Raw genomic sequence first — 16,281 nt, forward strand, 5'->3', positions numbered from 1 at the left:
GATTTGTAAATGCGTTTTGAACGAATTATAAAACAGTCTCTAAACTTAGGGTTTTGACGTTTTTCGTGCTCTAACATAACGTTCTTTCTTTCGATATTTTAAAAAATACTCTTAAAATATTTTTTTTTGGGAGTATTTATTGAAGTCATCATATCTAAGCAAATGATGCGTAAATCAATGCGTGTTTTAACAAATTTATCAAGCAATTTACTTTACTTTTACTATTACGTTGTCATAATTTTCTCGTAATCGCTCGCTTTTTGCTTCGTCACTACGTGGAATGCCTTCCATAGTTAATATGTAGTGATATTTTGTTAAACAAAAAGTTAAAAAAATACGAAACATACTACAACAACTATTTTCCACTATTACGTAAAACTTATTTTAGCTCGAAATTGTTAACCAAATGGTTTTAAAACAACAAAGACCCCTAAAGAAAAGCAATGCGCGGTTCGAAAGTAAACCGCAACAAATATTTTTCATTCTAAATGAGAGTTTGGATCCTGATAATAATGTTCAATTCCCTCACATCACTTGTAACCTTGCATGCGACCGCCTCCCCACTGGAAGTGCGCTTTCCTTTTATCAAAAATTTTGCGTAACTTCAAAATGCTAATGACCGCTAGCCGCCCGGTATTCATTGACATATTCAACTCATTAAACCGACATTCACCGATGTTCAGACACAATTGCTGCCAAGTCGACAGAACCTGAAAAGGCTAGAAAAGCATCGCCGGCTGGCGTTTCGACTTTGCCTTGCGGATGTATTTGCCAGGCTAATAATAAACACCCAAATAAAGAAGTTGATGTGGAAAAAACCGAGCCACGCAAATGATGAACGCGGTGCGCGTTCCAGTGTGCGAACAATGGACACAATGGGTAACAGGATCAAAAATCAGAAACCAGAGAGCCGCCACTACCAAATTCGGGGTGAGCCATCATTAAAACTGCGTCTCGCCTGGGTCGCACACGGGTGTGCGGCTTGTCGGCCCAGGATGAACTAGAACTACCCTGGAGCGGAGATCAAAGCGAGCTGCAACTGCCATCAGCACGAGCATGTTTCCTCTTTTTACGGCTAGAGACTTATTACAGAAGCTGACATTGTGTCAAACACCGCGTAACGAGCGCGCCACACCTTTCGGCAATCCCAACTCAAATCGCCATCGGAGCTACGAGTCCCGCCGAGCGTTGTGCGGTTCTCAGTCGCAATTATTGCGTTTGAATTGTCAACACCCCCATGGAGAGATGGCAGTGGGAATGGGAATGCTGTTCGGAATGGGAATGGAATGAGATTGGCAACAAGAGGGGACGGTGGTCAAAACCGAAATACGCCACGGGTCATGTAGAACCACTCCGTCCCCTGCAATCAACTCTGGTATATATGTGTGTTTTTAACGCGCTGGGTGTCGATTGTTACAATAACATTGCCCAGAGCGCGGATTTGGGCCTTTAACGACGATGGTGATGATGACATCGTCGACTGGTTGCTAGCATCCCTGATTCAGGTTCGGAGATGACCCGAAGGAGGTGTGGGAAATGTGTTATTATCTCTAGCAATTTTACTTCGTTCGTGTGTCTCTTAGCACCTTCTGTAATTTATGACAACGCTTTGATGGCAACTGATGGACCTTGATGATGATAATTGGCGGCAGCCAACCGGGTTGCTAATGGGGGTCATGAAGTTTTTGGCGGAACACCAACCAGGAGTATATGTTGACATATCCCCACATCGATTTCCATTCATGCATGATACCGCTGCCGTAGCTGGTACCATTTATCAGCTTTTAATCCTGTACTTTGCGTCAACTTCCTGGAATTGATAGAGCCGCAGAGTAAACCTCCCATACCCACAGAGAAAAATCCGAGCTTAAAACGTAAATGAAGAGAGACAGTCATATAAGCGCAGTGGGTAGAGAAATGGCGGCCAATAAATATGATTTATTGGTTTTCAAATCAGATTTTCGGAGCGCACGGAACAGAAACCACAATGCGAGTAAAACGAAATGAATGCAACCAGCACTCTTCCCGATGTTCGCTATGACACTTGTGGCCATATGGCCATATGGCTGAAAAACCGGAGCCCGATGTCCGAGGGGCAACTATGGCTGAAAAATCCATCAAAGTGGAGGACGGAGAACTCGCGCCGATGACACAAAGCGTGGAAGGATTAAGCCGCCGCAGTGCCGGCGAGGGACAATGGAAGTTCATCATGGCCAGAGGATGATGCCGACACTTGGCCGATGCTCGTCGGCAATTTGTCGCTCGTTTAGTTGAGTTGTGCGACAAAAATAGAATAAATGGCACAGATAATGGAAAAAATGGACAGCTGGATGGAAAGGGATGAGCATAAACCGCTGCCCTGGGCAGCAGCCACGTCCAGAGTCCGGCAGCTCCTGGTAATCCGACGATTAATTAAAAACGTTGTTCCCGGCAAAGGGCTTAAAAATGGAAATTGATTGCCGGCGCCGCTCGTTCGGCTTAGTTAAAGTTTTTCCGCGTCCCCTTCTGCTTCTGCTTTCGCTTTTCTTCTGCAATTTCAGGAATCTTCCACCGGTAAATAACAATAAATACAAATACAATCGCAGTTATTACTGGCAAATACTCCAGGGAGCCGAAAGTCATCAGCAAGGAACAAGTCGACATCATTTCCATCGTTATCACCAATTACCACCTGAGCATGCGGAAAGTCGCTTAACAAGCTTCCGAGAAATCCCTGGGGCCAGTTGAGGAGCATAAGAACAAAAGGAAGGCAAAATTACGAAAATCCATTTAAAAAAGTTCACAGAAGCTACAGGCAATTACCTTCGCCAGTTTTTAATTCTTATCAAATTTCCCCTGCTTGGCTGGCGAATATGATCATATGCTTATGGAGAAAATTCACATACAAATCATCGTGAATTGCGAACTACCCTTTGCAGAAAGCAAACGCGCAGGGTATGATTTCCATCGAGTCAACCCCCACGTGGAATAGAATCAGGAAACTATCAAAGACCAGAGAGCAGACCTTTCTCATATCAATTAGTTACGAGCGAGTACACTTGATTCATTAGGCTGATAATTACGAGCAGACAAGCCTGGGCAGTCAAAAGAACGATGCTGATGAGAATTCGACATGTTCCTAGCAAAGTTTCCCACGAAGGGCCCGAAAATAAAGCAAAAGCCAAACCAAACATATTTTGACACGATGAGTGGGTGAAAGCTAGAAAGGCGCAGATGAGGACGCGGATTTGGCGACGTCAAAAAATAATGTCAACCATTTCGAGCAGTGAAAGTCGAAGAATTAAAGCATTAGGTTGAAAGTGCAAGCACCGACAAAAGAGGAAAGTAAGTGAGGAAAGCTGAGTTCCGCAAAGGGGAAAAGGGAAATGACAAAGTCAACAGCCGCGACAACAAATTGCCAAACGAGCGGAGCGTAAAACTCGACTTGGATCTTCAGGTGGGACGATGGCGCGAGTCGGCTGGATGGCTGATGGTCGAGGCACTGCGGAGGGAATAATTCCTAAGGCAGAGCCCAAGCCAACCCTCAATAAAGTGAATCCTTTCGGCACAAACCCTTTTAATTGGAATACAAAGGGAAGGCAGCGAAATTCGTTCGCTTTAAAGCGCGCAATATTGCACAATGGGATTGCCGCGTCTGTTGCCAAGACAATTGATTTCATCAGCCCCAAAACTCATCAGACCGATCACTCATCCCCTATCCCGTTGACTATCCTGAAATGGCCGTATGTCTCGCAGTTTTGGCTCATTCGTTCCCGAATTCGTAACGCATTTTTCCTTTGATTTCTATTAAATTATACCTTACGCTCTGATCAAAACCCGCCCTGGCCGAGTCTCTGCAAAACTGTCATATTTACCCCCGCGTGATTGTAGTTTGTTCAGAGGATGAGGCTTTGAGTATTTGCTCAGCAGATTCTGTTGACTGGTGGTTCCCGGTGCGTTGATGATGTGAAGTGATCCAAATTGAAATGTAATTTTGTGCCCAAGCAGGAAGCGGGATAATCTCTTTGACAAACAGCAAGGCCAGATGTATTCGATTCCCATAGATGCGGCACCTTTGGCCCACTTTGTGGCTAAGTTCTGGCGCAGATCGATAGAATCGCTATACCCAATTATCACATAACAATTTCCGGTGCAGCTCAAGGAGGGCTCATTTCCCCCCACTCAACTTTTAATTTCCTTTCAATTTATGCTGGAAATCGAGGTCGCCTCCCGATAAAAGAGCCATCCAACCAATTTGCCCAGCTCAGGAAAATCCGTATGTGTACCTAGATGGCTCCCCGGCAGTGGAGTTATGTACGGGTGCTTATTAGATGAAGCCTGGCCTCGACGTCGCTCGGAGTCGAGTGCTCAGGACGCATATCAATGGCCCCTGAGATGCTGGTGCGGGGTGGGGGGGAAGTTGGATGTGGAGCAGCATCAGCAAACAGCAAACAGCAGGAGAAAAAAACGCTTCAAGTGTCAATCAGTGACAACACAGACGCCACACACGATGAAGCACGGGCTGATAGAAGCTAATCGATTTACGCTGTAATATTCAAAAAGTTTCCCATAAGGACCTGGCCCGGAGGTCGACCTAATCCACTGCCACTCCCTTGTGTGCTACCGCCGCCGTAATTTCCCAGTCACCGCCCCCATGTACACCCCATTTCGGGCCACGTGTTCCGAGATGGAGGATGCGTCCGGATCGGGGCCAGAGACTTCGGGCCATGTGTGTCCTCGAAGCTGTCGTCTGTTTATCTGCCTGCATTTGTCGCATTAAAATTGAATAAAAAATCAATCTCAATTCTAGCATAATTTGATTCTTGCCTTCGATTATCGGAGTGGGAATGCTGTGAGCTGGGGGCAAATGAAAAGCAGAATGCAGGGAAAACAGAAAATAAATAAATGATAATCTGTAAAGGCCTTTGCCTGTTCGACGGAGATATTTATGTGGCAAGTTTTTGGTTCCGAGAGGAGAAATGCTCCTTCTCAGCAACCACCCATCTCATTTCACTTCCCCCGCTGATGCTTCTTCTTTGAGTGCATTAGCAATCCTCTTTTTTTGCTGGCATCGAATCTCTTACTTGAGCTTAGCACCAAATTCACTTGGCTCAAAGTTTATCCCTCCACTGGCTCTACCACTGCCACATGTGAGAAAGCTCGCAGGACTTTTATCTGCCCCCGATTCTTCGGCTCCTTCGAGGGCTGCGCTTATTCCAATGCATTTAATAAAGTGTTTATTTCGGTTGCAACAAATTTGCCAGCTCAGTGCGGCGAGCGGAAACAATGCCAACTGGAAACCTGTGCACGACACAAAGGAAAATTGCTTTTCCGCCGCGCAGACACAGCGGCAGCCACATCCGCACATGGGGAAAATACCTATCACGCTTGATGGCAGCGAAAATATGTGGCCATTCGCATCCGTAAGGAAGACAAGGGGTCCTAGCCAAACCATCGAAGTTTTTCCCGATGACGTATGGCCCTGGCCCGCTTCTAGAGATGCGTCCGTGCCACGAGACTTTCCCGGGGTTATCCAACCGCAGTTATTGGCGCCTCACGACGCCGTCTCGGGAAAACTTTTTACTCCCTCTGCCAGCATAGTTTTGATTTCTTCCCAACTTTCCTTTTACTTTTCTTTGCTTTTCTATTTGTCTTTCGGCGGATTCAACTGCGATTCGGTGGGCTGAGCGTGGGGCAGGCGATTCGGTTTGAGTGGCACATTATTTGATGATGCTTTTCGCGATTTTTTCGCACTTGAATGCCTGATTTTTATTAGTTGAATTCTTTACGGTTTTGCTGCGTTCCGCCTGCCAGCGAAAAGTTTCAGTTTCTTTGCTTTTCCGCCACTGTCTGCGAGGGTAAAGTTTTTCGTTCAGAGATTTGAAATATGGCAAGAATCGGCCGCCTCGAGTCGATAATCGAAAGTGCCTTTGTCTCCGCTCCTGGTCAGTTGATCACTTTTTTCCCGCGATTATGTGTCGATGGACACAATCATCTCTCGGAGAAAACAGCGTCACTCGCCAAAAAGCGCAAAATCCTGATGAAGAATGCCAAAGTAAAACAAACGAACCGACCGACGAACAAACGGAAATGAAAGTCAATTTGAATACATTACCAATTCTAATTACGATTTTCAAGTACAACGACCGATGGCGACGGCCAGATGGATGATCCGAGGGGGGAGAGGCGCCAAGTGCGATGGCTTGAATAATATAATATTGGCTACTGGAAGAGACGTCCTTAGCCAAAACCATCCGCTAACAGCCACGAAAACCACAAAGCATTCAAATTGGAAATTTAAAAAAGCGAATGGACAGCAGGGCCACCGACGTCCAAGGGGAGGAGGTATGCTCGCTGACCAACAGATTAGCCGGGAGCCCGAGAAGAGGAAAAGCTGTGAAGTTTCACAGCCAGTGACAGGAAAATGGCGGCCACGAATCGTATTTGAATACATCAGCATTGCCGAGTAACCGGGAGTCATGGAAGGGAATCGCTTGAGGAGTAGGGTATCCGCCATTCACCACTGCGCCTTTCCGTCTAGGTCGGGCGAGGAGTGGGAACCCTTGTTCGCTGAGATCCGCATTTCGTTAAATTAAAAATTCAAATACTTTGCGTTATCGCTTTAGACGCAGCTTAAGCCACCTGGCAGAATCTACACCCCGCCGGAGCCACCCACCCAATCACTCCCCCAAACACTTGACTTTGGGCCTTAAACAGAAAAGTTTGGCTGCGAGCCTCGCTTATTATGCAGGCTCTTTCCTATTCCTCCCCTGTGCCAATGCCAAGGTCTTGGATCGGTCCACTCCTCGTTCTGGAAAGCCATATCATATACCACTTGAGGAAGGGAGAGTACCAAATTAGAAATGAAAATTAAGTAAATATCATAATATGTTACCACCTGGCTGGCGGTGGAAGCTGCTCCCCCACACTTCGGTTTCGGTTTGGCAAATAAATGATAAGCATTACATTTGATATTCATTATTTGATAACGTGTAGCGTGGAATAAAAATGAAAATGCCAGCGGAAATGAAAATGTAGCCTCCGTGTTGACGTTCAGGCCGTGGACTGCGCACAGGCGGAGTTCAGGAGGCCAGACAAGATGTTGGATTAAATGTTTGCCTAAGTGAAATATGTTAAATGCTATAATATGTGCGGTTGCCTTGGTGCTCGACTCCTTCGATGTCATGATTTATGATATTAGAGATGGGTTTTTGTGCCTACGGTATGGCTTGCAGCTCATCTCCGACCATGAGCTGCAAGGATAATTATGAAGAGTTCAGCAGACTTCAGCCGAATCCATTTATCACATTAGCCGAATAAACTAATTCTGTTAAAAGCATATAAGCACTCCAAAAAGGAATCCATTCAATGGGCCACAAGCATGCAAAGGGTTTGTTTTTTCCGCTGTTTCTGATCCGTCGAAAGTCAAATCGCCACATTCATCAGAATGTAATAAAGACAACAGCCAAGTGGCGGGATTCGAGGTAGAAACTTGTCTGAAATATGTACATAGCCAGAAGGAATCTATAGACTTCCCACATAAGACATTCGTTTATACTCTTTTCAAATCACGAAGAATGGTCAACCAAATCAAAAATGGAGCTTGAATGGAGCTCTCTGCGACTCCGCACTCAACTTTATTGCATTTCAGTGATATCCCCGGCGTCTCCTCTGCTAAATCAGAGAACCTGTGATTCCACCAGCACGAAAGCACAGACAAGTGCCTGGAAAACTGAGGTGGAAGCCCCACCGGAAAAGCCAAGAACAGCACAACACTCAGATGGAGGCGTGTGTGTTCGCTTAGCGTGAAATTATGAGCGCTTTTACAGCGCAAGCAGCAGCACGGGCGAATGTCAACGACAAGCTTAAGCTGCTTAAAACAAGCCATTGCCTCAAGTGTTGGGTGGGGTTAAAGGTGGGTTAGTTAAGGAAGGGAAAGTGAAAGTGTCAAGGATGCGGCAAGCGTTCATAGCCAAATTAAATTGCTCCCTGGAAGGAGTCAAACGAGAAGGGAAGAGCTGGGCGCAAAGTGAAAGGATAATGCGAGCATAAAAACATTTTTAATGAAATCGAGACGACGACTTCCAACGGAGAAGGCATCGTCTAAGACAGTAGCAAGTGTGTTTTAATTTAAACCTTGGATTTACCTTGCACCACCCGTTCGCCTTTGAACGAAAGCAAAGGAGGGTGAGGGTCATCATTCCCCCTCGCCAGCGCATTAATTTCATTCCGCTTGAAAATTTTAATTAATTTTCAGCTTGATTGCGTTTTAAAGAGCCGCTTGGTTTATGTTTTGAGGGGCTTGCTGATGTGTTGTGGCTGCCTTGGGCCTGGGAATTTATAGTTATTGCGGTGAGCAGCGAGGAGGGATAAAGTTTGCGGGTCAGACCTTTGTTTCGGTCGCTTTGAGGGGGCAAAACAAATTTCGGTTTGTAACCATCACAGACTACTTACATCTCCAGTGGCTTCTTAATTAATTTTAGATCGAAAAGCAGTGCTATACGAAAACTCACCTTTGCTGTTGTGCCTATCCAAGTTTGGATCCTTGAGACCTGTAAGAGTAGAGAGGCATTCTGTTACTTTCTAGTTACATATCTGTAGTCGTAATGTAACGTATAGATACAATGCACTAATACAAAAAGAACAACTAATTAACGGCTAGTGAACAAGCGTCAAGAGAATATTCGCGAATCGGCCATACATCGCAGTTAGTTGACGATAGACAAGAAACACAACTGATTGAAACTGAGAGAGAAATCATTGGTAAGAAAAGGTCTGTGGGATTTGGGCTCCAAAGCATTAGTCAGAAGTTATATTTAGTTAAACAAGTTGGCCAAATAAGTCGTTATTTGGTCCTTAATACTACTTTATAAGAAGTCGAGGTATTTTGCATGGACTATCGAGTTCGTAAGCAGTTTTTGACATTTTTATTTTAAGTTCATTCCACGCAACATTTAATTAATTTTCAGCTATCACCGCCAAAGGCGTCTTCTCTTTGTTCACTTAAAGTAATAATTTTCCCTCGATTTAGTAGATGTCTACCCAATGTAGGAAAAAAACCACAAAATGTTATGTGCTCAGAATCATCGGACATTTTAATGCCCTTAGAGTAAGCAAATTTATTAAGGGACCAACATTTTTATTTCCACTGTGCAGACTAAGAAATTAATACAACTAATTAGATACAGCCCATTTTTTTGATAATATAATTCGATGAACATTTTTTTATATTCTGCATCAAATTATTTATTAATAAAACATAGGTAATTTATACAAAAAAAATTTATTTGTATTATTATTTATTTATTTTCTATAAAGAACTCCTTATTTATGCACACCTCATCTTGTCTAATTCACAACGCGTAATAATAAAGTTCAGTTTAAGACCAAAAAGCGATATATTAACAGGGATCCTCCAAGGAAGGGTATCGAAGCCAAATGCTGATGTGCTCCTTTAAATAATTCGCTGGACAAAATTGCAGTCTTATGGGAAATTCCCCACATGCCGCAGACTTTGCGGTATTGGTCGACCGAAAGAGAAAAACTTGTAATGGGGCTGTTGGGAAGACGAGGAGACAGAGATAATGTGGTTAAGGTTTAATTGCAGTTGAGCTGCTAAGGTCACAGGTCTGGAGAAAGGATATAAACGGGGAAAAGTGGCAAATAAAGGCATTTTTTTAAATCTTATATTTAGTTGCCACTTTTCCTCGTTTATATCCTTTCTCCAGACCTGTTTGACCTCTCGCATTTTTTTTAATCTTATGAGACCGGTCGGGATTAAGCATCTGAGGAATACAGCGAGATATCATAAACTTCAAGTTGAGTTAATATTCGTCAGAAGGGTCTTAAGTTTTATGAGCCCTTACTCTCTTCAAATCTCTATTAATTATGGCCTAGACATCATAAAATTTGATGTTTTCATCTTGTAAATTGTCTATAGAGCGTGTTGGCAAAAGAGGAGTTGTTAAGTAAATTATCACGTCATGTGGCAAAAATGGATGAGTGAAAGGAGGGCAAATCTAGATCCATGTGAAAGTTTTATGTCAGCTACGTGCTCATAAATTTCACAGCGTTTTTCGCCCTCAAACATTTGTGGCCTGAATCGTTTTAGTGACTTCTAAAATTAGCAGCAGCTGGGGATGAGAGCTGCACGCCGAAGGGGGCACGGAACTCGAATCAAAATGGGGGTGTAGTAGCTGTTGTTGCTGGGTTAATTAGAAAAGTTGCCAATGCTCGAGTTCCACTCCATTCGGGAGTTCATCGAACTGAGTAGAAGCTTCGGGAGTTTTGCCATTAGCTGCAAGTCCTTCAACAAACTTTAAATATGCACTGGCCTCGCCGGAGAAGCGAGCTGTGCTCACCCAGATTTTACAATCATACAATCAGCTCATCTCAATTGCAATCACTTAATTCCTGGCCGCCCTCTGATTCCTCCTGTGTCGCCCAAAACCAGGCAATGGGCCCTGGGCAAACATTTTTGAGAGAGCTTTTGCAATCCGCACACTTAAAATATTTACGCAATCAAAATTAATGCAACTGTCATGTTTTCCCCTCCGCAGGCGGGAATCCACCCATTATTCAACCTCTTTTCCCTTATTCCCCCCGTCGGAATGCATTTAGCGTTAAATGCAAATACACTTTAGAACTGTAGCCGACCGCTGGTGAGCCCGATTGCCGCTCCTCCTTCGTCCGAACTCGTTTAAATTTAAACAGTAAAACCAAACTCATTACCAACAACAAGCGCAGGATCAGGCACCAGTGGTGGAATCGACTCTGCGCAGATATAAGGCGCCAATTAGCAAAACTTTGCTTCCTGAATCATTTTGTGTTTAATTACTATAAATGACAACTTGATTAGTTCTCCCCCTTCATCACTTGTAAGGAATGAATGCCAGCTTCATAATTAGATCCGGTGGATGCCCACTACATGTACATGCTTACCCTATCCTATGATCTTTTAAGACAATTCGGGATTAAAGCTCGCGTCCTTTGGCTGCGCAAACTAGATTAAACAGGCCTAAAACCTCAGCGGAGTAGAGTCCGCTCCTGACTTGGGTGGATGACATCGTTGAAATTACCAAAATGTCCTTTTGCGAAATTTTGTGGACATTGAAAATCGCTTTGATTGAACCGCATGCCATGCAGACAACAGATACAGTTGCATGTCGATGGGCGCTGGACAATTGCCACACATAAAACAAACACGAGCCCCTTAGTCCTGCGGATCCTGCCCACAAGCCACCGCACTCCACCCCTCGCCAACGGGCCGTGGCTGCAGAAACAACTCCGAAATCCACTCGGCAATTGCAGCTGCAATTGCGCTTCACTGCACTTACAATGCACATCGGGTGTGGGGAAGAGGTGCGGAGGTGTGGAAGAGGGTTGCGATGCAAAGTCCGTAAATTGTCCAGCGAATGCGGATTGGGAATTGGTTTTATGTCGCTTGCGCCTCAATGGAGATGCATTTTACACTGCCCTGCTAATCTCCGAGCGTGGCGAAAGCGAAAGCTTGCCTTCTCCTCCCACAGGACTCCAGTCCGCTGGGCTGTATCTCCATCTCTAACGACATACCCATTCCTCCTCCTAAAGGACGCCAGTTGACTTTGAAAATCAATTAACAACATCAAACAGAAGCCGGATGCTGACGTGGACAGCTGTCGGCCAGCCCCAGAGCACCTCCTCCATCCCTAGCCGTGATCCTGGTTCTGCTGGTTCTGCTGGCTCTGTTTCTGGTCTTGGTACTGGTACCCCTCCTGCTGAAGTGCGTAAATTGCAACTGTAAATCAAATATGACAACGCGAACGGCGGCAAAATCTGCATGTGTGTCAGTCACATTAATTGTCCACGCCCCCTTTCCCGGCGCTGGTGGCGGATGGGCGTGGGCGTGGGCGTGGCCGTGGGTGTGGGCGGGGCGATTGTACTTTATTGTTGTGTTAATGAGTGTGCATAGGCAGCTCGGTGGATGTGTAGCGGATTGCAATGCGCTGATGTGACATAAAAATATGTTACAGTGGGCGAGCAGGGTTGAACATTTAATTAATTGTGTAGAAAAGTTGCACAAAATATCGAATATTAATTGGATATTAATAACGTAAATAATTATGGGTCCCTTCTGCATTCCCTGCGATCCATGTCGGTTTCCCTATGCAACATATTTCAGCGTGAGTTCAAACAGGACTCCTGCCTTCAATGAAGAAAAACCCCGGACTCGAGACGCGACAACAAACAGAACGAGAAAGACAAACAAGTGTCGAGGAAAAAGCAGGGAAATGCTTTTAAGTCGTGCAGGACGAGGACGGTAAAATATTCCTGCTTGTTAACTTTCGCCAGATATTGATGCAATGCCAACCGGGCGATCAATAACCGGTAAAAGCCCAAGCGGAGAAAAAGTTCTCCTCTAATTTTCCATTTCCCGTCAATGCAAATTTATGTCTCAATTGAGACTTCAAATCCGTTCGGGGAATACAAGGGAGGTGGATGTCTTGCCCAGATTTTATATCAATATTTGAGCGAGCAGCTTGTGATTCATGTTTGCCTCTCGCTTATGTATATGAAATATTTATTTTGCGACATTTATCCAGACCTGACACTAAACTCCGAATGCGGGTTTGGTCGGTACTTATGGACATTTGATGTTTAATTGAAATAGTTTGACCTTGTTCTCTGTCATCTGCCCAGTGATAATACTGCTCCTCAATATGCAGAGTCATGTAGCGAACTCCACTGCGTATTCGTGATATGCATTCCTGGATTTCGGATTTCTTCCTGGGCTTGGTCTGCCCGCCTTCCTCGTGTTTTGCATATTGTTTACGTCTTTCGAGTTGCCGTCTCCGTTCCTGCTCCTGCTAACGCAATCAGCGCAGGAGGCGGATGATACCCGGTTGACCTCTGGAGTCCGATGTGCAATATCGAATTTATCTCACGGTTACAATATTTAATTTGCTCTTACACAAATTGTTGCCTTTTACGTTTTGTCCTTTAGCAATCAAGTGGGTGAACTGTAACTGCTACGTCCCCTCCGCATTCAGTTACGCATCATGTATTCTATAGACATTTTTCATTTACATCTTAAGTAAATCAAATAAACGGCAATTGTTTCGTAGCTGAAAATAAAGTTTTATTTTAAAACAAGAGAGAACGCTATAGTCGAGTTCCCCGACTATCTGATACCCGTTACTCAGCTAGTGGAAGTGCGAAGGAGGTTTTCAACACTGACAGTTTTTGGCGGTTTGCAGGCCTTATAGTGGGCGTGGCAGATAGTTTTTTGGCAAATCGATAGAAATTTACAAGACCAATATAAAAATGACAAAATATCAAAACATTTTTCAAAAGTGTGGGCGTAGCAGCTTTGGGCGGTTTGAGGGCGTTAGAGGGGGCGTGGCAAAAAGTTTTTTGGTAAATCGATAGAAGATTACAAGACTAATACAAAAATGAAAAAATTTTAAAACATTTTTCAAAAGTGTGGGCGTGGCAGCTTTGGGCGGTTTGTGGGCGTTAGAGTGGGCGTGGCAACATGAATCGACAAACTTGCGCTGCTTCTATGTCCCTGGAGTCTGTATGCTTAATCTCAACTTTCTAGCTTTTGTAGTTCCTGAGATCTCGACGTTCATACGGACAGATTATCCTTTAGAAGTTTAACACTGTTTATCCATGGAGCTTTTATACAACATAATATCCACAGCAACAACGAAGCACCAGAGAAGCCGGAGGCAGCGATCAATTTTCGGATTGCCTGTGGACAGGAAGCAGTTTGGTGCGCGTAGAAATTTTCCACCGACAACATGGCATCCTAGAAGGGATATGAAGGGGACCAGAGGAGCCGACCAGGCACACAGCATATTGCAAGGTGGAAAATTTATAATTTGCGAAATTGCCACACTCACATACGGGCCCACGCACGTTGGCAGCATGTTTAATGGGCATTCAGTGGTGTCTCTCACCCCGTCTTCCACCCCTTTCTACCTCTGGCAGGTCCTGCTGCCTTAAATTATGTTAACCTCAAACGAGACGATCCCGACCTCCCGGAACGACCCGTGTACAAAGTTCGATTTAAGGCCTCGTTTATTTTGCCATCCTTGCAGAGAACGAGAAGTGGAGGGGATCCAGCCAGTCGACTCGTTGCATGTTGCAAAAGTTGTTGTTACTGCACAACCGCATGCCACAACATGCACCCTGACTGGATGACCTGGGGGACGGGGGTTACGGCCCGGTCTGGGCAGGGACTAGGGTTACGTCTGACATGCCCCACTTGGCAATTGCCAAAACTATTTGTTTACATATTTAGAGCAGGCCAAAGAAGAAAGCCGGCAGGGCATGTTGTCAAGGCATGTTAACTTTGAAATATGCGCATTTAAACGGATGTGCTTCAGGGAAGTATTTCTTAGCACCTACACTGAGCACCCACAAGGATATTGATATGATAGATTCCCTATTTGGTACTCACCAATTAGGCAGCGTGAACAGCAGAAATACAATATGATAATGAAATAATTTGTTGGGAAACCCACTTCACGCATTCTGCAATCAAAGCTCATCCCTTAAGACTTAATTAAGCCATTTGCTGCACGTTTTGACAATTCAAAAATTGTGGCCCATTCAGCGCTTCCAACCTTCTAACATATAACATCTTCGCCTTATCGGCGACTGCCACCAAACGCAAAAGTGAAGAGGCCAAAGTCTTATTTAAATCGCCGAATGGGAGAGTAATGCGAATCGCGCCACAGAACGAGGCGGGTTTCATCCCCCTGTGAGTGGGGAAAGGCCAGGGAAATGGGTGCCCTCTGGGCACAGAATTCGAAGAAAAATCACGCGCGTTTATCAGACGCCGTAACCTTAACCAAACCCACGCAATTAACGCCCATTGGGCTGTCAGTATGAAAAGTGAGCGATGGGGAAAACCCCGGGGAATTGCCGCGGAGGTAGTCTTGAGCAACTGCGAAATGATTTGCAAACGACGCGCGGCCGCAATCGAACTCCAATTCCGACTTCCAAGTCTCCACTCCACCAGTGACTACAAATTTTAATTGCTTCAGCGATACGGGCGTTGCGTGGCGGGGCCCCCGAGGAGCCAGGCTGCTTCATGGCAATAGGTCGCATTGATAAGAGAGTCACGTTCTGGGCCTTGCAAAGGAAAGACAATGTTGTTGCTGTCTTCATTATCAATGACACAGGCGAACGGAAGTGGGTTGGCGCAGGATACAATGGTTACTCTTTATTGCCGCTGCCTATGCCTCTGAGTCAAATTGATAAGATGCCGAAAATGACTTGAAGAACAATAAACGTGGGCATGAAACAAGTAAGGAAGGTGCCGATTCGAGTGGAGGAATACCAATGGGCGGTGCGTAAACAGAACGTTTGAGACGTCTTAATGGGGGCAGGAGCCGATAGGTTCCTTGCACTCTGTGGAGCTCGTCGAGAAATGTCAACCGCCTAAAGGTGGAATCTTTTGTGCCGAAAACACTTTCAAGCACTCTCGGAGCAGCGAGAAACTTTTTGTGAAGATAACTTTGTAAAGGTGGGGAGCTGAGCCCCGGAGCTGAAATATGAACTGCATCATCACTCCCACCTTCTACTCACCGCAACATTGTTACGGCGTAGAGTTATCCCCAGCGTCATATCTTTAAGTTGACCAATGTGCTTAGTCAGCCACGGCCAAGAAAGTCCATCGAGTCTTCCCTTCAAAAACCTACTAATTTCACAGCTAAGTAAAGTAGCCAAGAACTTGACAGTCATTTAATAAAATTTTATTTCCACCCATCACTTTGGGATCCTCAAGTAAAAGGAAAGTCGGAGACCGCTGCAAGTCCCACAATTTTGATGCGCAACAAAATTTTATGAAATACTTGGAGAGCAAATTTTATGTGAGTTGGCGACCATAAAATTTTAGCGCTAGCAAAAGTCACTGAAGAGCTTCCAGCGGTTTCGCCGGACTCCCCCTCAGCTTTCCTGGTCTCTGAGTCCCTGGGCTCGCCTTTGGCTAATAATACCGGAGCATTTACACCTTTATGGGGCGTACTTAGAAACGTTTATTTATGCTAATGGCGGAAGTGGGCGAGGGATGAAGAGGGGCCAAGTCCTGTCACTAATTCCACCCCGAAGCACTGTAAAAACATGGGATAGTGAGCTTAAGATTTGAGCAGGTAAAGTTGGCAAGATGTGCAGAGTGTGCGTATATTTCATCACACCACTCGGAAAGTTTGGAGCCCACCCTCATCTCTTGACCTTCCCGGCTCCCCTCGCATATCGTGCCCTCCAGATCCTGCCCTAGCCCGGCGGACAACGACTTTCGTGCTTCACATTCTT

The 16,281-nt window shown here is 45.1% G+C and overlaps 1 protein-coding gene across 2 annotated transcripts in view; it reads right to left on the reverse strand.

The window, feature by feature from the left end:
* The window catches only part of LOC6539326 (putative mediator of RNA polymerase II transcription subunit 19), a 154,072-nt gene that overhangs the window by 109,548 nt on the left and 28,243 nt on the right, over nucleotides 1–16,281 (reverse strand). For both annotated transcript variants that reach the window (XM_039374328.2, XM_039374329.2), the window contains exon 3: nucleotides 8,493–8,531. In XM_039374328.2, the coding sequence (XP_039230262.1) occupies nucleotides 8,493–8,531 (39 nt within the window). The remainder of the gene's footprint in view (nucleotides 1–8,492; nucleotides 8,532–16,281) is intronic.

This window comes from Drosophila yakuba, chromosome 3L (genome assembly GCF_016746365.2).
Source record: "Drosophila yakuba strain Tai18E2 chromosome 3L, Prin_Dyak_Tai18E2_2.1, whole genome shotgun sequence".
NCBI classification, from domain to species: Eukaryota; Metazoa; Arthropoda; class Insecta; order Diptera; family Drosophilidae; genus Drosophila; species Drosophila yakuba.